Source organism: Esox lucius, chromosome 16, assembly GCF_011004845.1.
Source record: "Esox lucius isolate fEsoLuc1 chromosome 16, fEsoLuc1.pri, whole genome shotgun sequence".
NCBI classification, from domain to species: Eukaryota; Metazoa; Chordata; class Actinopteri; order Esociformes; family Esocidae; genus Esox; species Esox lucius.
This window is the reverse complement of record NC_047584.1, coordinates 22197258-22225225: the sequence shown is the minus strand read 5'-3', so window position 1 is coordinate 22225225 and position 27968 is coordinate 22197258. Positions and strand designations below refer to the sequence as shown.

Genomic DNA, 27968 nt, shown 5'->3' with positions numbered 1-27968 from the left:
GTTCTTTCAACACCGAAACTAAAGGAAAGAAGGGCTGACGAAATTAGGTCTGATCAAGAGGCAGATTTATCAGCCAAACAGGATATATCTCTGGAGAGGGAGTCTTCAAAATCATCTACAAAAGCAGAAGAAATACTTCTTAGGCAAAGTTTCCACCCTGCAAGTTTAGTCTCTAGAAAGGAACAGGGGACAGAAAAAGAAATGAAGGGAACTCATGCTGCCGGTCTAATTGAGTTAAAGACCAAAGAACTTACTACTGAAAATGTACCTACACATAAAGCAGTTCAATCTGCCAAAGACATTTTACCAAAAGTTGAGAAAGTTGCTCCAAAGAGCAGTGTGCAAATGAAGAAGGATGTTGTATCTTTGGGTGTGTTTTCTGAGGAAACAGTGGTCAAAGGAAATGAAAAAAATAAATTTGAAGAAGTTATTGTCATGAAACAAGGTAGTGCTACTATGAGTGAAGAAATATCCATAAAAGAATATCAGGTTATACAACAACTTATTGACGATGATAGCAATACTACAGACACTGATAAGAAACTGAAAATAAATATAGCAGACATTGAAAATAAACAAGAAATGACCACAGATGATTCTTCAATCCGTAAGGGAAAACCAGTGAGGGAAAACATATCTACTCTTCGGGTTGATATAGAAAAGGAAAAAATACCTTTGTCAGTTGTGGAATTCCAATCAAAGAAACAGATTGAGAAAGTAAAACCTTTCAAAGTAATTAAATCCAAAGAAGAAATCTTTGACAAAACACTTAAGATATCAAGTGAAGAAGTTGAAGACATCCGAGCTAAGACACAGGTTGTTGAGAGCGGCAAATTTGCCAAAGTAACTCAATCCAAGGAGAAAATGTTGCATAAGCCAATTACTGCAAGGAAGGAAACCACTGAAGAGATACCTCTTACAGTTGAGAATTTAGAATTACAGAAACAAGTCATTGAAAAAGACAAATCTGATGAAGTTATTGAATTGAAGGAAAGTGCTGACATGATACTTTCTATGAGAGAGGAACCACCTGAAGAGATACCTCTTACAATTGATGAAATTCAAATTGACAAATGGGTCTTTGATAAAGGCAAACCTGTAATTCATACTGAAGAGGAAACTCTTGACTCACAGAAGGAGGCAAATATTTCTTCAAAGGTCAAATCTTCAAGAGGTATATTAAGTAAATATTTCATATTTCATTCCATCTTTCACCTAAATCATCTATTCCATTTCATGCTTATTTTGAAATCCTTATTTTATTGCCCATTATTGCTCATATAGTCACTTAGTTCCAGAGTTTGCTATTCCATATCAACAAATTCTTCGATATGCATTCTAGCACACAATTCTAATTGTTTTGTGTGTGTATGTATGTTCTTTATGTTTTGTTTGTGTACTCTTATTTGATTGCATCTTTCTTTGGTAATTCCTTGCTTGACTGCGTACACCAATCTGTATTATCTTGATCTTGACCTCAGTGTACTGTACTTTTATTTCAAATATCAGCAAAGAAGAAGAAATCCCCACATCAGTCTGTTGAACTACTTACACAGAAAGTGTCTATACCAGAGAAGGCAGTTTTTGCTGAGCCTACAGAACCTGCTGGTCATCTTGTAAAGAATGTATCAAAGCTAGAGTTTAAACCCAAGCAAAAACCAGAGTCTAAACCAGAAACTAAGTCAGAGCCTAAACCAGAAATTAAGGTTGAGGCTAAGCCAAAGAAAGCTTCATCTGAAGTAGGGGTGAAAAAATTGCTTCCACAGCCTGGTAAGCCCCTTATAAAGAAAGTGTCAATGACAGATTTTAAGGATAAACTAGAGGCTAAACCAGAGGATGATCCAGAGGGGAATCCAGTGCTTGAGCCTATCCTAGACACAAAACCTGTGCCTAAATATGAGCCTGCACCAGATTTTATGCCACAATCTAAGCCCACATTAGAGGCTAAACCAGTGCCTACATCCAAGGCTAAAGGGAATGTGAAGCTTGAACGTATGCCTGCACAAGAAACTCATCCAGAGCGCAAACTCAAATCAGATTCTAAAACAGATCATGAGCAAGAGCTTAAGACAGAGATTAAACCAAATTCTAAGCCTACAGAGGTGCCAGACACAATGCCACAATATGAAACAGAAGCAAAGCCTAAACTGCACTCTCAGTTTGAGACTAAGCCTAAACCAGATGGTTGGCCAGAGCTTGAGCTTGCATTCGAGGCTAAGCAAGAGCCAGAGGTTAAGGTAGAGGCTAAACCTAAGAATTATTTTATTAAAGTAGCAAAAAAATCATCTCCACAACCTGCTGAGCCACTTGTAAAGAAAGTGGCTAAGCCTAAACTAGATGCAAAAAGTGAGCCTACACAAGATGCTGAGCAAGTGCCTAAGTCTAGGTCTAAACCAAATGGTGAAAAAGAACCTAAGCCTAAACTAGAGGCCAAACCAATACCCAAGTCAGAGCTTAAAGATGACATTAAGCTAGAAATAATATCTGAACCAGAGGCTCATCCAGAGACCAAACTCAAACCAGATCCTAAAACAGACAGTAAGGCAAGGTCTAAGATAGAGCAAGAGCCTAAACCAAAGCGTGAAACTGAGCCTAAGCATGAACCAGATGCTCAAATAGAAACTAAGCCTAAACCATACCCTAAATTAAACGCAAAGCCTGAACTCATGCAAAATAAGAAAACTGTTGCTGAAGAGATGGAACAATCACCTCCAGAGTCTGCTGAGTCACTTGCAAAGACAGTAATGACACCAGAGACCAATCCAGAGACTAAAACAAAGATTGCTATTACTGACGAGGTTTCACTATTAATTAAAGATTTTGCTCCACAAAAAGGTAAAACAAGGGAAGTGCTTGTTAAGCTAGAATCTGATCCAGGGCCCAAACTCAAACCAGATCCTAATATGGATCTTGAGCCAGATCTTAAGACAGATATTAAACCTGAGCCTAAACGTGAAAGAGAGCCTAAACCAGAGACTCAACTCAGGACTACACCTACATTTGATGGTAGACCAAAGCTTTATTCTGCACTAGAGGCTAAACCAAAAGATAAACCAGAGCCTAAGTCAGAGTCTAAACCAACGCCAGAAGTTAAGTTAGAGGCCAAACCTAATAAGGATGTTACTGAATTAGGGGTGAATGAATCACCCCCACAAATTCCTGAGACCCTTGTAAAGACTGGGACAATTCCAGAGCAGAAGCCTAAACTACAGATTGAGCCAGTGCCTAAATCTAGGTTTAAACCAACTGACAAACTGGAGATTAAGCCTACATTAGTAGCTAAACCAATACCTCAGTCAGAGCCGAAAGGAGATGTTAAGATAGAACTTTTGCCTGAAACAAAGCTTCCTGCACAGCCCAAACTAAAACCAGATTTGAAAATAGACTATAAGCCAGAGGTTAAGACAGAGGCTGAATTAAAGGCAAAGCCAGAGTTTATGCAAAAAACGAAGGCAGTTACTGTAGAAGACAAACAATCACCTCCAAAGGCCGCTGATATTGCTCCTCAAAATTATATTACAAGGGCACCACTTGCTAAGCTAGAACCAATGTCTGAGCCAGAGGCTCATCCAGAGGACAGATTCAAACCAAAACCTAAAATGGATCATGGGCTAGATCTTAAAACAGATATTATACCTGACACTAAGCCTGTAGAGGAGCAAGAGCCAAAACGTGAAACAAAGCGTCAAAAAGGTATAACAAGGGGAATGCTTGTTAAGTCAGAACAAATGACTGAACCAGAGGCTGATCTAGAGCCCAAACTCAGACCCAAACCTAAGATGGATTATGAGCTAGAGGTTAAAATAGATATTATCCCTGACACTAAGCCTGTAGAGGAGCAAGAGTTTAAATGTGAAACAAAGCATCAAAAAGGTATAACAATGGGAATGCTTGTTAAGTCAGAACAAATGACTGAACCAGAGGCTGATCTAGAGCCCAAACTCAGACCCCCCCCAAAAAAAAGGGATAATGAGCTAGATCTTAAAACAGATATTATACCTGACACTAAGCCTATAGAGGAGCAAGTGCCAAAACGTGAAACAAAGCGTCAAAAAGGTATAACAAGGGGAATGCTTGTTAAGTCAGAACAAATGACTGAACCAGAGGCTGATCTAGAGCCCAAACTCAGACCCAAACCTAAGATGGATCACGAGCTAGAGGTTAAAATAGATATTATCCCTGACACTAAGCCTGTAGAGGAACAAGAGCTAAAATGTGAAACAAAGCATCAAAAAGGTATAACAATGGGAATGCTTGTTAAGTCAGAACAAATGACTGAACCAGAGGCAGATCTAGAGCCCAAACTCAGACCCCCCCCCAAAAAAAGGGATAATGAGCTAGATCTTAAAACAGATATTATACCTGACACTAAGCCTATAGAGGAGCAAGAGCCAAAACGTGAAACAAAGCGTCAAAAAGGTATAACAAGGGGAATGCTTGTTAAGTCAGAACAAATGACTGAACCAGAGGCTGATCTAGAGCCCAAACTCAGACCCAAACCTAAGATGGATCACGAGCTAGAGGTTAAAATAGATATTATCCCTGACACTAACCCTGTAGAGGAACAAGAGCTTAAATGTGAAACAAAGCATCAAAAAGGTATAACAATGGGAATGCTTGTTAAGTCAGAACAAATGACTGAACCAGAGGCTGATCTAGAGCCCAAACTCAGACCCCCCCCCAAAAAAAGGGATAATGAGCTAGATCTTAAAACAGATATTATACCTGACACTAAGCCTATAGAGGAGCAAGAGCCAAAACGTGAAACAAAGCATCAAAAAGGTATAACAAGGGGAATGCTTGTTAAGTCAGAACAAATGACTGAACCAGAGGCTGATCTAGAGCCCAAACTCAGACCCAAACCTAAAATGGATCATGAGCTAGAGGTTAAGACAGAGATTATACCTAACACTAAGCCTGTAGAGGAGCAAGAGCTAAAATGTGAAACAAAGCATCAAAAAGGTATAACAAGGGGAATGCTTATTAAGTTAGAAAGAATGACTGAACCAGAGGCAGATCTAGAGCCCAAACTCAGACCCAAACCTAAAATGGATCACGAGCTAGAGGTTAAAATAGATATTATCCCTGACACTAAGCCTGTAGAGGAGCAAGAGCTAAAATGTGAAACAAAGCATCAAAAAGGTATAACAATGGGAATGCTTTTTAAGTCAGAACAAATGACTGAACCAGAGGCTGATCTAGAGCCCAAACTCAGACCCCCCCCCAAAAAAAGGGATAATGAGCTAGATCTTAAAACAGATATTATACCTGACACTAAGCCTATAGAGGAGCAAGAGCCAAAACGTGAAACAAAGCGTCAAAAAGGTATAACAAGGGGAATGCTTGTTAAGTCCGAACAAATGACTGAACCAGAGGCTGATCTAGAGCCCAAACTCAGACCCAAACCTAAGATGGATCACGAGCTAGAGGTTAAAATAGATATTATCCCTAATACTAAGCCTATAGAAGAGCCAGAGCCAAAACGTGAAACACAGCATAAAAAATGTAAAACAAGGGGAATGCTTGTTAAGTTAGAACAAATGACTGAACCAGAGGCTGATCCGGAGCCCAAACTCCAACCAGAACCTAAGATGGATCATGAGCTAGAGGTTAAGACAGAGATTATACCTGACACTAAGCCTGTAGAGGAGCAAGAGCCAAAACATGAAACACAGCCAGAAAAGTGTATAACAAGGGGAATGCTTGAACCAGAGACTCATACAGATCCCAAACACAAAACACATCTAAAAATGGATTATGAGCCAGAGAGGTTAGAGATTAAACCAGAGCCCAAGCCTATAGATGAGCCAGCGCCAAAATCTGAAACAAAGCATACACTTAAACCAGAAGTTCAACTTCAGAAAAAGCCCAAACCAGATGGTATTCCAGAACCTAAGCCTGCACACGAGGCTAAACCAGGAGCTAAACCAAAGCCTAAGCCAGATTCTAAGCCAGAGCCAGAAGTTAAGGAACAATCTAAACCTAAGAAGGATGTCACTGAAGTATGGATGAATGAATCACCTCCACAATTTCCTGATCCCCTTGTAAAGACTGAGCTGAAGCAAAAACTAGTGATTCAGCCAGTGCCTAAATCTAAATTTAAACCTGATGATAAACCAGAGATCAAGCATACAATAGAAGCTAAACCAATACCTAAGTCAGAGCCTAAAGGAGATGTTAAGCTAGAACCTTTGCCTGAACCAAAGTCTCCATTAATTAATGAGGCTCCTCAAAAAAGTTTAACAAGGAGAATGCTTGTTAAGATAGAATCCATGCCTGAATCAGAGGCTTACCCAGAGCCCAAATTCAAACCAGGTACTAAAACGGATTACAAATCAGATGCTAAGCCTGTAGAAGAGCCAGAGCCTAAAAGTGAAACATTGCCTAAGCCTAAACCAGAGGGACAATTTAAGACAAAGCCTAAACCAGATTGTAGACTAGAACCAAAGGCTGTACTAAAGGATAAACCAAAGCCTAAGCCAATGTCTAAACCAGAGTCTAAGACAGTGCCAGAAATTAAGGTACAGGCTAAACCAAAGAAAGATTTTACTGATGTAGGGGTGAAAGAATCACCTCCACAACATACTGAGCCTCTTGTAAAGATACTTACAATGCCAGAGCCTAAGCCTAAAGTAAATGCTAAACCAGAGGTTGTGCCAGTGATTAAATCTAAGTTTAAATCAGATGGTAAACCAGTGTGTGAGCCTACACTAGAGGCTAAACCATTGCCTAAACCAGAGCCTAAAGGAGATGTTAAGACAGAACATTTGCCTGAACCAAAGCTTCACCCACAGCCCAAAGTCAAACTGGATCCTAAAATGGGCAGTAAAACTGAACCTAAACCAAAGGCAAAGCCAGAGCCTGAACCAAAGAGTGAAACTGAGCCCAAGCATGAACTCCATGGTCAGCTAGAGACTAAGACTAAACCAGAACATAAATTAAAGGCAAAGCCAGAGCTTATGCAAAGTAAGAAGGTTGTTACCTTAGAAGAGAAACTTTCACCTACAGAGCCCACTGATGAATTTGCTAAGAAAGTGACTTCACTACTGAAGCCAGGTGTTGCTGAAGGGATGGAACATTCACCTCTTGAGTCTGCTGAGTCACTTGCAAATAATGTATTGACACCTGGGTCCAGTCCAGAGATCATAACAAAGAAGATGGATATTACTGAAGAGGTGTCTCAATTAATGAAAGATATTACTCTTCAAAAGTGTATGACAAGGGGAAAGCTAGTTATGATAGAGCCGATCCCTGAACCAGAGGCTCATTCATTGCCCAAATACAAACCAGATCCTAAAACGGATCATGAGTCAGAGATTAAACCAGAGACTAAGCCTGTAGAGGAGCAAGAGTCGAAATGTGAAATAGAGCCTAAGCATATACCGGATGGTATGCCGGATCCTGCACTAGAGGCAAAAACAGGGACAAAACCAGAGACCAAGCCAGAGTCTAAGCCAAAGCCAGGAGTTAAGGTAGAGGCTAAACCTAAGAAGGATGTTACTGAAGTCGAGATAAAGGAATCATCTACACAACCAGCTGAGCCCATTGAAAATAAGACCAAGCCTACACTAGATGCCAAACCTGAGGCTAAGCCAGTGCCAAAATCTAAGTTAAAAGCAGATGATAAATCAGAGCCTAAGCCTAGACTTGTGGTTATACCCATGCCTAAGTCAAAACCTGAACAATGTGTTATGCTAGATCCTTTGCCTGAACCAAAGGCTCACCCAGAGCCTAAAACAAAATCTGATCCTACAGCAGGCAGTAAGCCAGGTTCTAAAACAGATCCTAAACCAAAGCCAGAGCCTAAGCCACATGCTATAACTGAGCCTAAGCCTAAACTACATTGTCAACTTCAGACTAAGGCTAAACCACAGCCTAATTTAAAGGAAAAGCCCACAGATATAGTCATTAAGAAAGTGACTAAGCTAGAGAAGCCAGTTGTTGCTGAAGAGATGGAACAATTGCCTCTAGAGTCTGCTGAATTTCATGCAAAGAAAGTAGTGACACCAGAGTCTTATCCAGAGACCAAAACAAAGAAGATGGCTATTACTGAAGAGGTGTCTGTATTAATTGAAGAAGATTTTTCTCTTCAAAAAGGTATAACAAGGGGAATGTTTGACAAACAATTTTTCTTCATTCCAGTGTTTGCCATCCCATATCAACAATTCCTCTTTAATGGTCATTATCTACAACCGTTTTGTCACTCTTGCGTTATCTTATGGTTCCCATCTGTTCATTGTGTATTTTTTTCTGTTCTCTGTTCATCTTTGTTATTTTCTTGGTGCTGCACTATTGACCCCAAGCTGTATTACCCTGATCTTGACCTTAGTGCACTTTTATTTCAAGTGTCAGCAAAGAAAATGTAGTCAAATCCACAGTCTGTAGAACCACTTGCAAAGAAGGTCCAAACTAGAATCTAAGCTAGAGTCTAAATCAGAGCCTCAATTTGAAGATAAGGTAGAGAACAACCCAGCAATGGATGTTTCAGTGAAAGAATCACCTCCACTGCCTGCTGAGTCCCATGTAAAGAAAATGGCAGAGAGTAAACTACCGGCTAAGCCAGAGGATGAGCCAGTACCTAAATCCAAGCCTAAATCAGATGTTAAGCCAGAGCTTCAACCAACACTAAAGGTTAAACTTGTGCCTAAGTCTGAGTCTAAAGCAGAGGTTGAGCTAGAGGTTAAGCCTAAACCAGATTCTCATCCAGAATACAAACATAAACCAGATCCTACAATGGACAATAAGACACAGCCTAAACCAGAATATAAGGTACAGACACAGTCTTGGCCAGAGTTTATAACAGAGCCAAAACCTAAGCCTAAACCAGAGGCCAAAAGGGATGCTTAAGCCAGAGCATTTGCAAAATAAGAAGGCTATTCCCAGAGGGTTTTTTTAATCTAATTATTCTTTACTCCAATGTTTGCCATTCCATATCAACAAATCCTTTTGTATGGTCAACATCAACTCTTGCGTCACTCTTGTGTCTATGTATGATTCTGTTTGATGTTGTATGTTTTGTGTTTTTTGAGTTCTCTGATCCCATCTTTCTTTGTTATTTTCTTGGTGCTTTACTGTTTACATAAATTAATATAATCTTGATATTGACATTAGTGTACTTCTATTTTAAGTATCCGCAAAGAAGAAGGAATCTCCTCCACAGTCTGTTGAACCACATGGCAAGAAAGTGTCTCAGCCAGAGAGTAAGCAAGAGATCAAACCAGAGAAGGCTGATGTGGCTGAGCCTCCAAAGCCTGCAGAACAACTTGTAAAGGAACTGTCTAAGACACAGCCTAAGCTTAAACCCAAAGTTAAGATAGAGGCTAAGCCAGAGAATGTTTTTACTGAAGGAGGGGTGAAAGATTCACTTCCACAGCCTTCTAAGCCCCTTGTAAAGAAAGAGAGAATGTCAGAGCCTGAACTTGGACTAGAGGCTAAACGAGAGCCTAAACCAGAGGCTGAGCCAAAGCCTAAATTCAAGCCTAAACCAGATGTTAAGCAAGAACCTAAGTCTGAACTGGAAGTTAAGTCAGAGCCTAAACCAGAGGTTAAACCTAAAACAACTCTAGAAACTGCAGAGCCATTTGCAATGAAATTAGACACGCAACGGTCAAAGCCAGAGAGCACGACAGAGAAGATGGCTATTGCCGAAGAGGTGCCTCTTTTAATTAAAGATGTTGCTCTTCAAAAAGGTATAGCAAGGGGAGTCCTTGAAAAACGTACATTCTTCATTCCGGTGTTTGCCATCCCATATCAACAAATCCTCTAATGTTGTCAACATACACTCTTTTTTCACTCTCCATCAATGTTGTTTTGCTCTCACATTGTTGTGTGTATGTTTTGTATTTTTTGTGTTTTGTGTTTGTTTGGTATTTTCTTGGTGGTTCACTACTTACAGAAATCTGTAATGATCTTGATCCTGACCTCAGTGTACCTCTATTTCAAGCGTCAGCAAAGAAGAATGAATCACCTCCACAGCCTGTTGAACTAATTGTGAAGAAAGTATCTCTGCCAGATATCAAGCCTGTGTCTAAGCTAGAAAAGGCTACTATTTCTGACTCTCCAATGCAGGCTGATCAACTTGTAAAGAAAGTGTCAAAGCAAGAGCCTAAATACATGGCTAAAACAGACTCAATAGAGCCAGAGTTTGAGCCAGAGTTTGAGCCAGAGTTTAAACCAGAGCCTAAACCAGAGATCAAGCCAGAGTCCAGGCCACTGCCTAAACCAGAAATTAAGGTAGAGGCTAAGCAAGAGAAGCCTGTTACTGGAGTAGGGGTGAAAGTATCAGCCCCACTACCCGCTCTACCCATTGAGCCTCATGTAAAAAACATAACAAGGCCAGAGCCTTACCCTAAAGCAGAGGCTAAACCAGAGGCTGAGCCAGTGCCTAAATCAAAGCCGGTTGAAGTTGTTATGCCAGAGCCTAAGTTTACACTTGAGGCTAAACCAGTGCCAAAGTTAGAATCTAATGAACTTAAGCCTGAACCAGAGTCTCATCTAGAGTCCAAATTTAAACAAGGTCTTAAAATGGGCAATAACATAGAGCAAAACACAGGGGCTTTGCCAAAGGTGGACCCTGAATCTAAGCCAGAGGGTAAAACAGAGATTAAGCCTAAACTGAAGGCTAAACCAGAGCCTAAAATGAAGCCTGAGCATATGCCAAATGAGAAGAATGTTACTGTATGTGTGAAAGAATTACCTGCAAAGACCGCTGAGACACTTGTTGAGAAAGGGACTACTCTAGAGAAAACAGGTGTTACTGAGAAAGTGGAACAATCACCTCTAGAGCCTGCTGAGTCACATGCAAGGACAGTAGGAACATCAGAGTCTAAGCCAGAGACCAAGACAAAGATGGCTTGTGTTGAAGTGGTTTCTGTTTTAATTCAAGATGTTGCTCTTCAGAAAGGTATTACTAGGACAATCGTTGAAAAACATATTTTCTTCATTCCTGTCTTTGCCATCACGTATCAACAAATACTCTTATTTGGTCAACACCTGTGTCATTGTTCCGTCCCTGTTGTGTCAATCGTAGGATTTTATCTGTTTGTCTTTTTTGTGTTCTTTGTTTGATCACACTTTCTTTAGTATTTTCTTGGTGCTTTAATGCATACACTATTGTCTATTATCTTGAGCTTGACCTTAGTGTAATTTTATTCCAAGTATCAGTGAAGAAGAAATCCCTTCCACACACTTGCAAAGACAGTGTGTCAGCAAAATAAGCACGAGTTTGAGTCTAAATTAGAGAAAGCAACAGTTGCTGAGCCTGTTGATCAACTTGTAAAGAAAGTGCCAAAGTCAGAACCTAAAAAGTCTGAACTAGAACCTAAACCAGAATTTAAGAAGAAGGTCAAAAATAAGTCTGTTAGTGAAGTAGAGGTGAAGGAATCACCTCCACAGCCTTCTGAGTCCATCGTAAAAAAAAGACTAAATAGGTGGCTGAACTAGAAGCCTAAACCAGAGGCTATACATGTTTCTAAATCAGAGTCTAGTATGAACAGGGCCATTGATAAGATAGGGTTGATGCCTGGAGCCTTGGTTGTGGCCCTAGTCACTTCTAAGAAAAGGGCATGCTGACCTAGGTCTTCTTCTATATGTGGCAACCATGAACAGACTAAAGCAATTTCAGGCCTAGTCTAAAACTGTCCATTTATTACAGTTAATTTGCAGAATAAAGGATAGAATAAGAATAGGGTATTAAATTGATCCTTAACAGCATCAAAAGGAATCTCAACAAGAGCAGAAACTTAAACTAGATCCTAAAACTGTCAATAAGCTAGAGAAGAAGACAGAGCTTAAGCTAAAGGCTGAGTTAAGCCAGAGCATATACCATGTAAGAAGGATGTTACTGGTGGGATGAATAAATTACCTCAAAATCCCACTCAGATTCTTGTTAAGGAAGTGACTGTGCTAGAGAATTGAGGTGTTGTTGAGAAGGTGGAACAATCACCTCTACAGCCTGCTGAGCCACATGCAGTTAGAGTAGCCACACCAGTGTGTAATCCACAGAACACGACAAAGAAGATGGTTTTTGCTGAAAATGTGTGTCTTTTTTAATGAAAGATGTTGCTCCCCAAAAAGATACAAGGGCAATCCTTTAAGATCAAATACTCTTTATTTCATTTTTTGCCATCCCATTTCAAAGAATTATTTTGTGTTCAATACCACAACTCATTTGTCACTCTTGTGTCACTCTTGAGTCAATCTTATGATAATGTATTTTTGTGTTCTCTATTGGATCACATCACTTTTACATCAATCTGTAATATCTTGATCTTGACCTTAGTTTTCTTTTATTTCAAGTCTCAGCAAAGAAGAAGGAATCACCTCCACATTCTGTTGAACCTCTTGCAAAGACAGATATCAAAACAGAGTATAAGCCAGAGAAAGCTGTTGTTGCTGAGCCTCCAAAGCCTGCTGATCATCCTGTGAAGAAAGTGGCAAAGCCAGTGCCTGAAACAGTGACTACAATTGAATTTAAACCAGAGGTTAAGCCTGAACCTATGCCAGAAGTTAAGGTAGAGTCCCTTGTAATGAAACGGACAAAACCAGAGTCTATGCCAAAACTAGAGACTAAACCAGAGGCTGGACCCTTGCTTAAATCCAAGCCTAAACCAGATGATAAGCCAGAGCGTAAGCCTACAATAGAATCTAAACAAGAGCCAAACGCAGAGGTTAGGCTAGAGCCTAAGGCTAGACCAGATTTTAAGAGAGACATTAAACCAGAACCTGAGGCAGAGCCAGAGCTTAAGACAGATGGTAAAACAGTGCCTAAATCTAAACCAGAGGATAAACTAGAGATAAAGGCTAAGCCAGAGCTTTTGCCAAGCAAGAAGGATGCTACTGTATCAGTAAAAGAATCACCTCCAAAGCCTACTGAGACTCTTGTTAAAAAAATGACCACTCTGGAAAAGACGAGTTTTGCTGGGAAGGTGGAAATATCACCCCTGGAGCCTGCTGAGTCTCTTGAAACAAAAGTAGTGATGCCAGAGTCTAAGCCAAAGACCAAAACAAAGAAGATGGCTATTTCTGAAGAGGTGTCTCATTTAATACAAGGTGTTGCTCCTGAAAAAGGTATAATAAGGGAAATCCATGAAATATAAATATATAACGTCTTAACTCTTTGAGTCATGTTTGTCTTTCGGTGTTTTGTCTGTATGTTTTGCATTCTTGTGTGTGTGTAATATTCTTCTTAGTGTCTCTTTTTCTGTTTTCTTTTGATCACATCTTTTTTTACTCTTGATGTTATGTTGGTACTTCTAATTTGTAGTTAGATAGTTTAAACTGTTGTATAACTTCATTCCATGTATTAGCAAAGAAGAAGGAAACAGTTCCACAACCTGAAGAGCTTCTTGTAAATAAATTGCCTAAGCCAGGAACAACAACTATTGCTCAGGAGATAAAATTAACAACTCCAAAAATGTCTTCGTCGGAGTATAAACCAAAGAAAGTGATTGCTGAAGAAGTGGTAAAATCAGCCCCTATGCCGACTGAGCCACTGGATATTCAAGTAGTAAAACCACAGTTTAAGCCAGAGATGAAGCCAGAGATAGCGACTGAGCCAATGACTAAGCCAGAGAAGACAGCTATCGCTGACGATGTTACCAAGAAAGGTATAAGAAGGAAACCTTGGAAAATCTCGCAAACTCTTAAAATCATAATATTTCATGAGATGCTTGTGTCTGTATTTTGTGTGTTGTATGTGTTGTTTTTATATTTTAAATGCTTTCTACATTCTGTAAAATCTTGATTTTTACCATGATATCATTTTATTTCAAGTTCCAGTAACTGAGAAGGAATCACCTCTGAAGCTTGCTGAGTCTCTTGCAAAGAAAGTTCCTAAACCAGCAAAAACCCTTTTTGCCGAAGAGGTGGAGGCATCCCTAAAGCCTGCGGAACCACTTCTTAAAAAAGTGTCTTTGCCAGAGTTTAAATCTGATCTTAAGTCAGAGCCTAAACCAGAGAAGGCAGTGGCTGAACTTCCAAAGCCAGCAGAGCCGCTTGTGAAGAAATTATTTAAGCCAGAGCCTAAGCCAGAGAAGAAGGCTGTTGCTGAAGGGGTCTCTTTATCAAGTGAAGATGTCTCTCCCCAAAAAGGTATAATAAGGACAATACTTGAAACACAGTTTTATCTTAAACTCTTGGTCTCCTGTCTGTTTATTTTGTGTTAAGGATTATTATATATAATCCGTGTGTTTATGATATCTTCAGTGGTTTAATGCTTACCCCAACATGAAATGTCTTAATTTTGACCATGATTTTATTTTAAGTATCAGTAAAGGAGAAGGAAACATCTCAAAAGCCAACTGAGCTGCTGGCAAAGAAAGGTAGTTCTCTTAAAGATGTTTGTCTGTTAAATGTTTCTCATTTATGTTTGTACATTTTATTCATTACATTCGTGAATGAATGTTTCTTGGCCAAATTTAAACCGTAAACATTATTTTGAAGCACTTCAAGATAAGAAAAAGACTACAGAAGTGACAAAGCCAGCCACTCAAGAGCAAGAACAAAAAGTTATTGAGCCAGGTATTCTGCTAATGGAGTTCAGAATAATTGGGACTTATAATGATAAACTAATATCCTATTAATATTCAGAATTCTATAACCTTCCAAATAATACCAAGCATTCTTTCTTCATACCTACACCACAGTATTTTTGGCGTTGGTAATTTCTTGAAGTCACTTTACTAAAACATTTAAAGATAATGTCATTCAACAAAGAATGTTTCCTCTTAATTTCACAAAGCTTTTCTGTTCTGTGTGTGTGTGTAATTTTTAATTAGCATGTAATACAATGTAATTGAGATAGGTGCCACCTCTAACCTCTTATTCTAAAATGGATTAATGAAAGAATGTGTGAGCATGGCATATATTTCCTCTTTGTTAAAATTACTTGACTGATTTGATTGCTTTTAAGATAATTGAAGTGATTCAATGTGTTATAAATAGTAATCAAGTTTGTTGTACAGCTTCCCTCAATCGTATCTCTATGTCCTAACTTTACATGTTCTGGTGAGGCTTGTATCCTAATAATCGTTACATTAATGTTGTTTGTTAGACTAAACAATGCTTATGTTTCCCTTAATTCCCTACTAGGTGAAGGCAAACAGGCACCTGGACCAGCCAAGAAAGGTATAGTTTTTATGTTCTCTCTATTTATCAATCACATTTCACTATTCCATTCATATGAAGCAATATCTTAAGCTTTCAACCTTCTAGTCCTTTAAATGTTTTTTGTGATTTTTGTTTGTTGAGTTTAGTTGAGTTGTACTGTATGCTTGTTTTTTTTTTGTTGTGTGCTTATTTGTTGTGTATTTCCTAGTGTTTCTAGTCTAATTTTTTATGTTTAAACACTCAGGGCATGAAGAGTATCTGTGTTGATGTTTTCAATGTTATTATTTTGTTAAGTGAGCTGTTATTTGCAATGTAAAACCTTTGCTGCAGTTCTCCGACAAAAAGCTAAAATTCACCTTGAGGAAGAAGAAACACTTGTGGTGCCAACCTTAAAGAAAACAACCAGGATATCCAAAGCCGTAGAGCAAGAACAGGAGATTGTTGCACTGAAGAAAGTGCCATCTGTCCCAGTTGAAGAAATGCCAGCTGTGCCAAAGAAACCACCTCCAAAAATTATGAAGCATACAATCCATGATTTTAAAGAAAGACAGTATGAAGAAGGTGAAGTACCAATAATTGAAAATTATGAGGCAGAGCAAAAGGCACCTAAAGAAACTGAATCAAAGGAGGACAAATGGTTTTGCACCCCCATTCCCACAGATGAAACAGAAGACGAAATAATTACTTTAAAGCAAGCTCCCAAGGACATGAAAGAAGATACACCAACTGACCCCAGTTTAGTTAAAAAGAAAGTGTCTAGATTGCCATCAGATGAAAAACAAGAGGAAACTGTGAAGTTAAAACCATTCCAAAAATTTGCTAAGGTAGGGACTGTTGAACCAGAGAAGGACAAGGATAAAGTCAAAGAATTTGTGGCTGCTAAGATTGGTGAGAGACACCCAAAAGACGAACACATAAAAGCACCTTTTGATCATAAGAAAGCTGATAAAGTTCATAGTCCTACTGAAGAGCCACAAGCAATCAAATTAAAACCACTGGCCAAAGATTCTGAAGATGTCCAGGATTTAGAAAAACCACTGATAAAGGCGAAGAGGATTCCAACACAAGAGGAAGAGAAGAAAGAAGTTAAATTGAAGCCAATTGCAACATCACCTAAAGAGACATATGAAGCAGTAAAGCCTGAAAAGAAAGAAGAAAAAATCACACAAATAAAGCCCAGTCCTCCAAAGACAACACCGATTAAAAAAATGGAAAAGAGTCCTCCAGTGGAAAGTCCAGTACAGCTAAAAAAGGTTGAGCATGTGCCAAAAGAACCAGAGGACAAAGAAAAAGACACGCCCTTAAAGCATGAAGATACACTTAAAAGAAGGGTGGAACTTAAAAAGACGCCCTCACCTAAGGTTGAAAAACCAAAGCCAAAAGAAATAGAAAAAATTGTTATGGAAAGAAAGCCCAGTGCAGAACGGACCAAAAAGCTGCCCAAAGAAGTTTCACCAAAAGTCTCAGTTGAAAGTGTTACCCTCAAAAAGGTGCCGAAAAAATCACCACAAGAGGAAACTGATGTCACACCGCCGAAGAAGGTACCAGCAATTAAAGAGCTTTCCCCTAAAGTTGTACAGTTACGGAAGATCTCGACTCAACTGGAGGAGGAAGTCTTTGAGGAGGAGCCAGAGGTTGAGGAGGAATCTGACAATGAAGAGTGGGGATGGGAACTTGTCCCTCGTGACAGTCCTGCATCCACTGAAGACTGGGGAGAGGAAGGTGATGCACTTGAGACCCCTGGAATGCTAAGACGAGGTGAGATGAAGGCTGGAGCAAGTCACCAGTAATGGCTCAGAAAAGGTCTTTCATCCCAAATAATTTCCATCTCCTTCCATCTGAACATTTTTGCGCTCTACATGTTAATATTTGTCATCATTTTGTATTGTTTCTTTATGTCAATCATATCATCACAAAGTACTCCATCCCAAATCATCTTTATCGATTCCCACCTTAATGTTTTCATGTTTTATGTGTTGCTTGGCATCATTCTGTGTTGTTTATATCTGTCTTTGTGTTTCAGAAAAAGTATTGTCTGTCAATCCATGTGAAAAGCTCATGTCCATACGTTTTGTTATTCCATCTGGTGTTTTTCATCTAATCTGGACATGTGTGTTATGTACCCATTTCCAATCATCCATTTATTTCCATCATCACCTCTGAAGTTAACCTCCCCAAATTATTTCTCCAATTGAGGAAAAATGTACAAGGGATTTCAATTGGATATTCCGTTATAGTCATTCTATATATCTTAAACAGATGGGAAGCCAGCAGAAGAAGTAGGTGAAGGCAGAGGTCGAGGCAGAGGTCTACGAGGTAAGATTGTTCCCCTGTTGGTTACTGTACAATCTATGTAAAAAGATACGTTATTTGTACACTGATTCTTTAAACATTTATTTCTGTCTCATCCTTTTCAAGTTCATTATCTTCTTTCGTTTTCAAACAGAAAGACGTTTTTAATGGTTTTGGCTATAATCAGTGTTTAGACTTTAAAAACATGCAGACCTTTTGAACTCTGACATCCTTGTAATATAATTCGCTTGAAAATGCTTTGTTGTCCTGAAGACTTAAATCCTGTTTCATTAGATGCCTTCACGATTCTGATCTTGCCTTCATTCAGAAATGACATCCAATGATCTATTCACTATAAATACAGAATCTAATAAGTATGCTCTCTTCTCTATTAACAGTAGATTATAAATACTTTTTCTCAAAGTGTAATTTGAAATAACATCCTCCAATCCAGAGAGAAGATATTTTAGTAATGGCGTAACTTTCTTTCTTTGATTAAAACAATATTTTAGAAAATTTGCTTTACTAATTTAGCACTGTAACTTGCCAAGTTAACATTAAACTGTAAGCTATTTAAAAGCAAGTGAGAAAAATGTATTTGTTACAAAATCTTATGTGTATACTTTGTCTGAATTGTAGCAGGCAAAACCCCATCCCCAGGTGAAGGCAGGGGTAGAGGACTAAGACCCGGTGGTGGAGGTGACAAACCACCAGATGCTAATCCTTTCGGATTCCAGCTCAAAGCAGTTCCACTGAAGTTCACAAAACCACTTAAGGACATTGTGTTACAAGAAGGTGACGCCGTCGGCGCTTCTGCGACATTTGAGTGTGAAGTTTCACCTTCTACTGCAGTAACTACATGGATGAAAGATGGCAGCAACCTGAGAGAGAGTCCAAAACACAAGTTCACCTCTGATGGCAAAGATCGCAAACTGGCTATTATTGACGTCCAACTGGTGGACACTGGTGAATATACTTGTGTGGCCAAGCTGGGCAACAAGGAAAAGACAACCACCGCCAAACTGATAGTAGAAGGTATTTCACATATTCATAACATATTTATAATAATGTGAATAGTTTTTTCATTATTTAAGCAATCTTGTACAATGGATTTATTAACTGAGAAGTGGACTTGAATTCATGTACATTTGATGAAGCTTAACTAACGATTCCTTATTTAATGTTATGTTTTATGTTATATAAAAATAGTGTACCTTTTAACTACACACTTATAATTACATTTTTATATACATTTTTAATCTACACAGCTTTTATGTAACATTTAAATGGTACTGATTTACTGTACATGTTGCTATTCATTTAGATTCCATCTTAATATTTGATGTAAAGAAATGTTTTGGCCATATGTTGATCGAAATACCTGTATATTTCTAATATTAACCCATTTAGAATTGCCTGTAAAATGGGTGAAGGAGCTGGAAGAGGAGACATCAGTATTGAAGGGGCAGCCTATGTACCTGACCTGTGAGTTAAACAAAGAGAGAGAAGTTACCTGGATGAAGAACGGAAAGGTCCTTAAAGTAATCCCTGGAAAAGTGGCCATCAACGTCATTGGAATGCAACAAGCCATTACTATCCAGAACACAGAAAATGACGATGCTGGGATCTATGCATGCGAGTGTGAACTCATCAGGACTAAAACGACTGTCAAAGTTATTGGTATGTAGAGAAATTGCTAAATAAGCCTTTGACTTATTGTATATCAGTTATATGTCAATATGTTGATCTTATACTAAAATCCATTACATGTTTGTTTTTTTACAGAAATAATCAGAGACTGGTTAGTGAAACCTTTGAGAGATCAGCATGTTAAACCCAAGGCTGCTGCCACCTTCAAGTGTGAACTCTTTAAAGAAACCCCCAACTGGAAATGGTTCAAAGGGGACGAAGAGATTACAAATGATCCCACCGACAAGACTGAAGTCAAGAAAGAAGGAAAAGTCCTGACACTCACTGTTAAGAATGCACAGCCCGATGACATTGCAGAATATTCCATGGAGGTTGAAGGCCAGAGATACTCAGCTAAACTGACTCTTGCAGGTTTGTTGCACAGTCACCGAAATCTTGAATGTTGTGGAATCCAGTAAGGCTACCTAAATGAAGGGAATGCTTATTATTAACTTTTTATACTTCTACAGAACGTGAAGCTGAGATTTTGAAGCCTCTCTCCAGTATGGAGGTGGTTGAAAAAGAAGATGTCACATTTGAAACTGAGATATCTGAAGATGATGTGCCTGGAGAATGGAAACATAAAGGGCAGGTCTTAACAAGATCACCGGTAAGAATATTTGAATGAAATATTTTGTCAGACACTAACTGTAAAATTCAGGAAGACAGTTTGTACAATCTTTAGAGTCTGTTTAACTTTTTGCTGTTGGACTTTCAGACCTGTGTGATAACAATGGAGGGCAATAAACGCTTCCTTACTCTGAAGAATGTTCCACTTGAAGCATCTGGTGAAGTGTCGTACACCGCTCTGAATGCTGTCACTAGTGCTGTACTTACAGTCAAGGGTAAGCAATTTTTCCAAGAGCACTGCCTGTATATATGTATGTCTGTCCGTGTGTGCGGGTGTGTGTGCGTATCAATGATGTTGTGCATGTATTGACAAAGACACCATTATTCGTACCTCACAGAACTGGAAACGGACTTCACTGTCCCCTTAAAGGACGTGTCTGTACCTGAAAAGAAACAGGCTACTTTTGAATGTGTTATCAATAAGGATGTGCCTAAAGTCATGTGGTTTAAGGGTTCTGACACTATTGGTACATCAGACAAGAAATATGAAATGATCGATGATGGAAGAAAACATTTGTTGGTCATTAACAACTGTGAGTTTGATGATGAGGGAAATTACACTATTGAAACCTCAGGCAAAAAGTCAACTGCTAAACTCTTTGTGGAGGGTAAGTGTGGAACCATTGTTATTAGACTAGATGTGTTTTTCATTTGTTGTCATAAAACAGAAGTTGTTCCCTGTGATTCGTAATTATTTTGCTTGTTGGAATAATTTTCTTTTAACTAAGTCCATTATGTACTCACCTAACATACTATAGGTATAAGGCTCAAAATTGAATTACCACTTCAGGACCAAACTGAGAAGGAAGGTAATACTGCTCGGTTTGAACTTGAGCTATCTCATGAGAATGTACCTGTGACATGGTACAAAAACGATGTCAAACTCCATGTGAGCAGAACTGTGCTTATCTATAGCCGTGGAAAAAAGCATATCTTAGAAATCAAGGAGTTGACTTTAGATGATATCTGCCAGATTAAGGCAGAGGCTAAAGGAATTCTCTCAATGGCGAACCTGACAGTGATAGGTAACCCCTACTTTGTTCCTTTATTCGATGTTTGTTTCTTTATTGTGATTGGAATACTTGTCATGGATTTGCGTCATGCTTCAAGACCTAAATGCAAAATACTTATCCTCCTGATAACTTTCCCATGTTCCAGAGGGTGACGCATACTTCGTAGTGAAGTTGCAGGATTATACTGCTGTTGAGAAAGATGAAGTCACTCTGGACTGTGAACTCAGCAAAGATGTCCCAGTCATGTGGTACCATAATGACAATGAAATTAAGGCCTCTAAAATGGTAACCATAAGGACTGAAGCAAATCGAAGAATGTTGTCTATTAAGAAAGTGGAGGACAGAGATAAGGGACAATACATATGTGATTGCGGAACTGATAAAACCATGGCAAATATTAACATAGAGGGTAAGCAATTCCAAATGTTTGTCAAACAACAAACATTTATTTTGAGAACATTCTTGCAGTTATCTTGTAATTGTAATGTTTTCAATCCTGAATTGCAGCTCGAGATATAAAGATAATTCGCCCAATGTATGGCGTTGAGGTCTTTGATGGCGAAACAGCGCGTTTTGAGGTAGAAATCTCTGAAGATGATGTCCACGGCCAGTGGAAACTAAATGGAGAAGTCCTTACTCAATCCCCTGTATGTTAAATCAACTAAATTATTCTCACATTTATTTCTCACTTTCCTCATCCTTCCATTCATATCCATTACGTGGCTTGAAATTATTATAATAAAACAGATCTCATCATTCTTTCTATTCCTCTTGAATTCTAATTCCATTCCATACCTTTCTGTTCATCTTCATCAAATGTGGAGTATTTTTTACAATAATTTTGCTATCATTACAGGATGTTGAAATAATTGAGGACGGTGCAAAGCATACACTTATATTGTACAACCTCAAAGCCCCCTTGTTGGGGGAGATTGGATTTACAGCTGCTAATGCTAAATGTGTTGCTAATCTGAAAGTGAAAGGTGAGATAAAAAAAAGATTGGTGATCTGATCATGTAAATGCGAACATTTTAAGTGGTGGTAGTACTGCATGCATCAATACAATGCCACATTATTTCTATTCCTTTTTAATTACAGAGAGTCCGATTATATTTATCACACCTTTGAGTGATGTGCTAGTGTATGAAAAGGATGAGGCCAGATTTGATTGTGAGGTTTCAAGGGAGCCCAAGAGCTTCAGCTGGCTCAAGGGATCCCATGTGTTGACGGCTGATGATAAGTTTGATATTGTCCATGAGGGAAAAAGACACACTCTGGTGGTCAAATCGGCTGCATATGATGATGAAGCTAAGTATATATTTGAGGCAGAGGACAAGAGAACCACAGGCAAACTAGTTATCCAAGGTAATCTAAGGAGATGTATATTTGCTTTATGTTTAAATCCTGATTCAATTCATTACAAGTGGCTGAAATTGATCTTCTCACAATGATGATTTAATTTCCTATGAATTGAATGTCTTACTAGGAATTCGCCTTGAGTTTGTCAAACCAATTCAGGATGTCACTGTCAAGGAGCGTGAGACAGCTGAGTTCAATGTTGAACTCTCACATGACAACATCCAGGTGGTCTGGTTCAAGAACGATGTGCGTTTGCATCCCAGCAAAGTTGTGCACATGTCAGACGATGGCAAGATGCACAAATTGACCTTCAAAGAGGTGTCAATTGATGACACAGCCATAATCAAAGTAGAGGCCTTGGGCAAAAGCTCAGAGGCCATGCTCACAGTCCTTGGTTAGTATATCGTTATATCATTAAAACACTTGAAACCTTCAATAACGACCAATCTAGGATTCCATAAAGGAAAATGAGCTGTTGGCAAAATAGGTGAGTTACCGTTGTTTAAAAGGTAGTATTCTGTTCTTAATTCATTCTGTTTGTTTTTTTTATCTACAGATGGAAAGCCTTACTTCACAACAAAACTGCACGACTATTCGGTCACAGAGAAGGATGAACTGGTGATGGTTTGTGAACTGAGCAAGCCCAACGCAGAGGTGAAATGGTTCAAAGGTAACCAGCAGATCACTACCTCCAAGAACGTGGTCATCAAAGCCGATGGAAAGAGGCGTATGCTGATCATAAAGAAGACGGAGAAAGCGAACATTGGCGAATACACCTGTGATTGTGTATCGGACAAAACCACGGCCAATGTCAACATCGAAGGTAGTCTTTAGGGTTTTTACTGTGCATTAAAGAACACCTGCATGTATTTTCTTAAGTCTCACATACACTGGACTTGTCTTTATGTTTCTTCTAAAGAGCGCGACATTAAGGTTGTCAAGCCCCTCTACAGCGTAGAAGTGACCGAAACTGAAATTGCGAAGTTTGAGACCGAGATTTCTGAGGATGATGTTCATGGTCACTGGAAACTCAAGGGAGAGGCCCTTCATCAGTCTCCTGTAAGAAAGAAACCACGTCATTATTGCTAGATATTTGGACATTCCTTGCAAATGTTCCTAGTGATTGAGAAATAGATGGTAAATATCACTTGATAAAGATCAATTATAAATTAATGTTTTGTATTCTTTTTCAAGGACTGTGAGATTAAGGAAGAGGGTACAAGGCATGTGATGATCCTGTACAATGTTCGGAAGGATCAGGCTGGAGAAGTTGACTTCCAAGCTGCCAATGCTAAATCCAGTGCTCATCTAAGAGTTAAAGGTGAGAATGATTTAGAACACACTCTGACAATGAGATAGGATTGCTATGTTAAAGCCACACTGTAAGATATACACCTTCAATGGGTAGTCAACAAAACCTTTTAGGGAAATGTGCCCCGTCAGGGGCATGATTAATAAATTGTCTCAAATGTTGGTTTAATAAGTCAAACACCAAGCTGTCAGATGAGGGTGCAGTCAGACCCCTTTGAATGTTTGTTTTACAAGGCAGGACTAAAGCCAACGTGATAAGTCCGTCGTAAAACACATTTGGAAGATTTGATAGTAGATTCCTGCAGACATTTTATGTAATCTACTTGCTTACAAAGGTTGAGAACCTTATTATGAAACAAAAATCATAGCCATGATTTAAAATAATTAGGTAATGTAACTGGCATTCTTTTTTAACAGGAAAATTCTCACATGTTGATTGACAAGGGCAGATTTTCTTGCCGGTAGTTTGGCAGGGGGAGGGCCAATCAGGTACTGTGGTTATTTTAGAATCCACATGCCTTATCTAGAGTGGGCAGTTAGTGATTGGCAGAGCTACAGCATGCCTGGCTTCAACGTTTTTCTGCTGACCATATACATCTGAAGGAAGCTAAGTATTCAAATGAGGAGGGCCCCCCAATGACGAGTTCTTCTGCAGTAGTCCAAGCAGTTGTCCTGGTGGTTTCGAGGGCTCAAGAGAGCTGCTGGCCGTCATGGGATCCGCAGAATGAGGATTAGCTGTTAAGGATTTACCAGTTTCTCTTGGGATTAGGGAGTGACTAACAATGTCTTTTCCTCAATCTAAAGCCCGGGTAATCGGCCTACTGCGGCCTCTCAACGATGTTACTGTTACTGCTGGGGAGACGGCCACCTTCGAATGTGAACTGTCATATGAAGGGATCGATGTGGAATGGTTCCTTGGGGGTACAAAACTGGAGCCAAGTGAGAGAGTAAGTGTTTATGCCATCTTAAATGTTTATGTTATCACCACACTTACACTCCCTCAAATAACATGCAAAACATGTAAACATGCCAAGACTTTTAAATGTCCTTATGAATAACAGTTTTTCAATATGGCTGCCAAAAATGTTTTCATGGAATTTAGTGCCTAGATTATCACCTTTCTCAAATCCCAAATACTTCAAATGATTGAAAATAATTAAACTTTTCTCCTGGCTTTAACTTAATCTCACACCAAATTGTAATTTAATTTAAATTATTTTTGAGCCAAATGGTCATGTTGCTTTATTTACTTTTAACTTTGTATTTCTATTACATGTTCCACCAACATGCTTTCAGCATATATGGGCCTGTGTGGATCAGGATTCCTGTCGGGGATATGATCCGGGTTTTTGCGATAACGCAGGAGGGCTTTTCTGCCCCGCAAGCGTTCTTCTAGTTATTTTTAACTGCTTGAAGTGTGTGTCCAATGGCAGGTGGCTTGAAGAACTATTTGACAGTTATAATTTTAAAAACATTTGAAGTAATTTCACATACAAATTGGCTTTCACATTGCATTGAATTATCTGTTAAGTCTTTACACACCAATGTATTTTGCATGGTTATTAAATGTATTCCAGTGGGGTTTAGGTGTAAAATAAGTTCAAAGTAGTGTTATGTACCTTGGGTTTTCTTTCAGCTAAATTAGTTAATATGGGTCACATACAATATATATATGCACACCTCTTTTAATGATGATTTGTTATAATAAACATCATTGAGTGTTGCCATACACAGTGTTTGCACAATTTGATTACTTTGATAATTAATGTAACTGTCTTTGTTCCACCAGTTTAGAATATGATGTCCTTATATTTTCTAGGCTATCATTTTTATGTATTAAAAGTCTCTGAATAGTCCAAAATATTGTACTTTGAGGTGTCATATGTTGTTTGTCCTTCATAGTGGTATTATCATGATATAATTGTCTGAAACAGACTAGGTGTTGTTTAAGTGTTCATGTAGAAAACAAATTAACAGGATTTGGACCTCTGAAGTAGTCTATATATTTTTTTCAAAGGCCTGAAATTAACAAATGTAAATATCCATATGTACTGTATTCATGGTTAAGTTATGCTGTGGAAGTTATTTTGCATGAAATTGCTGTACCATAAGAGGTATATTTGGGAGATTCAGGAAATGTATGTCACACTGAACTCTCTAAACACATAGTTAAAGCACTGAGAAAGTCCTCTTACTCAGATTGCTACATTCAAGCTTTGGGAAAGGATTTACGTGGCCACAGGAGTTAGAATTGAGGCTAGGGTTTCTTCTGGGTCCCTTCAGTCACTTGTCACCAGCTGTTGATGTTCATTAAGGGGAAGTAAATAGATTGACCCTCCATAGCTGTCTCCTTCCCTGTAATTTATCAAACTGTTTGTTTTGAACAGGTGGTCACCCGAGCAGAAGGCAAAACTCACACCTTGACTCTAAGAGATGTCAAGATTTCTGAGGCTGGGGAAGTTAAACTCACTGCAAAGGATTTCCAAACTGACGCCAGACTACATGTGAATGGTGGGTTTATATATGTGTGTTACATGAATGATAGGTTGCTTTTGCTGTTTAGGGTATTTTGCTGCTGTTGTAATAAACCATCTTTTCCCCCAACTGCTCTCTTTATGAACACATAGGCCTGATTTTGATTTCCTTTCCATGTGTACATTTGTTATGCTTTGCAGGCCCTAGTTAATCAGTCAGTGCTGGTACTAAGTGGGGAATTTGATTTGGTTAAACAAAAATAGATCCACAATAATATTTACATTATAAATCATATAGGATCGATTTACCACTATAAGGGAATTTCTATATTGACTATGTTGCCATGATGTCAGTAGTTGTGTCATTTTCCAAGACTATCTTGTAAGACTTCTTTTCAGTGTGTACTTTGGTGAAATTCCCTTATAACACTATAAGGGAATTTCTATATAGACTATGTTGCCATGATGTCAGTAGTTATGCGACATAGTTCAATGATAGGGCTAGAGACAGATTGTACAATATGAGAATAACTCTAGTGGCACTGACTCATCTAAACAGCTTTTTAAACATTGTGATGGGCATGGCCTGCTGTTCATTGACAGCCGCCATTGCAAGCCATTGCAACGTTTGATAATTACCTTGGTGCTGTCAATTGCGGGATTCCTGACTGACCTGACTAAATGCGCGCATGTGATAAAATGAAATTTGCAGCATTACCAAATAAGTATGAGGTATTGACACAAAAAACTATGTTTGTGTTATAGGCCATTGAACAGCAATATAGTGAACTGGCTTGTGGCAAAAAGAGTCTAGCCATGATTCTCTGCACTATTGCATTACAAGCCAGTTGCAAATTCAGCGTTCTACTGTGCTATCAAAACCAGAAATAAATGTGCATAAAATTGATCAACCATTGAAATTATATGTATTCATTATTAGAGAACAGCTTGATTTGGGCCTTAAAGTTTTATTTGTTATAAAACATAAATATATACATATACAGTATCTCACAAAAGTGAGTACACCCCTTACATATTTTGTAAATATTTGATTATATCTTTTCATGTGACAACACTGAAGAAATGACACAATGCTACAATGTAAAGTAGTGAGTGTACAGCTTGTAAAACAGTGTACATTTGCTGTAATTTCTTCAGCGTTGTCACAAGATATAATCAAATATTTACAAAAATGTGAGGGGTGTAATCACTTTTGGGAGATACTGTATATGATTTGTCAGGGTACAACATCTTTCTTCAGGGTATTTAGCTAATTGTGCTATTTTCTGCATGCAATTTGAGGAAATGTCAAAGTAATGGGAGACACGCTCTATGCAGATGAGCTGTACGAGAAGCACAGATTTTTAAGTTGAGTTTGTCGAAATATTTTATTCTGTTGTAGCAAAAGAGAAAGGGGGTGCAGTAACAATAATGTGAAGTTTGTTGACTAAGGTGTGAAATGAGTAAATGTGTGACTGTAACCCCACAGAGCCTCCTGTGGAGTTTACAAAGCCTCTGGAAGACCAGACAGTTGAAGAAGAAGCTACTGCGATTTTAGAGTGTGAAGTCTCCAGAGAAAACGCTGAGGTCTTGTGGTTCCAAGACTCACAGGAGATCCGCAAAACTAAGAAATATGACATTGTTGCTGAGGGCTGCAAGAGAAGGCTTATCATTCATGGCTGCACTCTTGATGATTCTAAAACATATACTTGCGATGCCTCTGAATTCAAAACATCTTGCTTCCTTAACGTTGAACGTAAGTTAAGACCACTGATAATATTTGTTTACGTGTTTGTTAAGACAAGGCTTTTGTGCATTTGGCATACTGATGTAATAACAATATTAATATTTTTTTTCAGCACCACATGTTGAGTTCTCTAAGCCCCTCCATGATGTTGAGGTCAAAGAAAAGGAATCTGCTCGATTTGAATGTGAAGTGTCTCGCGAAGATGCTAAGGTATTGATTCCTGACACTTCATGACCTAATTCCAACATACTATGTATATGCACACTCAACTGTTAACTGCACAAGCACTTCCAAGCTTCCCTTTTGTGTAATGATATAGTTGCATGAGGATTAAAAAAAACTTAA

The 27968-nt window shown here is 38.7% G+C and overlaps 1 protein-coding gene across 1 annotated transcript in view; it reads left to right on the top strand.

Moving 5' to 3' along the window:
* Positions 1 to 27968, top strand: part of ttn.2 (titin, tandem duplicate 2) — a 177628-nt gene that overhangs the window by 62898 nt on the left and 86762 nt on the right. Inside the window, exons 81-107 of the mRNA XM_034286796.1 lie at positions 12298 to 13068; positions 13308 to 13607; positions 13774 to 14091; positions 14265 to 14321; positions 14443 to 14520; positions 15091 to 15126; positions 15439 to 16866; positions 17368 to 17424; positions 18040 to 18435; positions 18811 to 19080; positions 19186 to 19461; positions 19560 to 19699; positions 19808 to 19934; positions 20058 to 20327; positions 20478 to 20744; positions 20878 to 21141; positions 21240 to 21379; positions 21589 to 21715; positions 21831 to 22097; positions 22219 to 22485; positions 22648 to 22914; positions 23011 to 23150; positions 23286 to 23412; positions 24207 to 24349; positions 25790 to 25913; positions 27366 to 27632; positions 27736 to 27833. Coding sequence (XP_034142687.1) covers positions 12298 to 13068; positions 13308 to 13607; positions 13774 to 14091; positions 14265 to 14321; positions 14443 to 14520; positions 15091 to 15126; positions 15439 to 16866; positions 17368 to 17424; positions 18040 to 18435; positions 18811 to 19080; positions 19186 to 19461; positions 19560 to 19699; positions 19808 to 19934; positions 20058 to 20327; positions 20478 to 20744; positions 20878 to 21141; positions 21240 to 21379; positions 21589 to 21715; positions 21831 to 22097; positions 22219 to 22485; positions 22648 to 22914; positions 23011 to 23150; positions 23286 to 23412; positions 24207 to 24349; positions 25790 to 25913; positions 27366 to 27632; positions 27736 to 27833 — 7022 coding nt within the window. The remainder of the gene's footprint in view (positions 1 to 12297; positions 13069 to 13307; positions 13608 to 13773; positions 14092 to 14264; positions 14322 to 14442; positions 14521 to 15090; positions 15127 to 15438; positions 16867 to 17367; positions 17425 to 18039; positions 18436 to 18810; positions 19081 to 19185; positions 19462 to 19559; positions 19700 to 19807; positions 19935 to 20057; positions 20328 to 20477; positions 20745 to 20877; positions 21142 to 21239; positions 21380 to 21588; positions 21716 to 21830; positions 22098 to 22218; positions 22486 to 22647; positions 22915 to 23010; positions 23151 to 23285; positions 23413 to 24206; positions 24350 to 25789; positions 25914 to 27365; positions 27633 to 27735; positions 27834 to 27968) is intronic.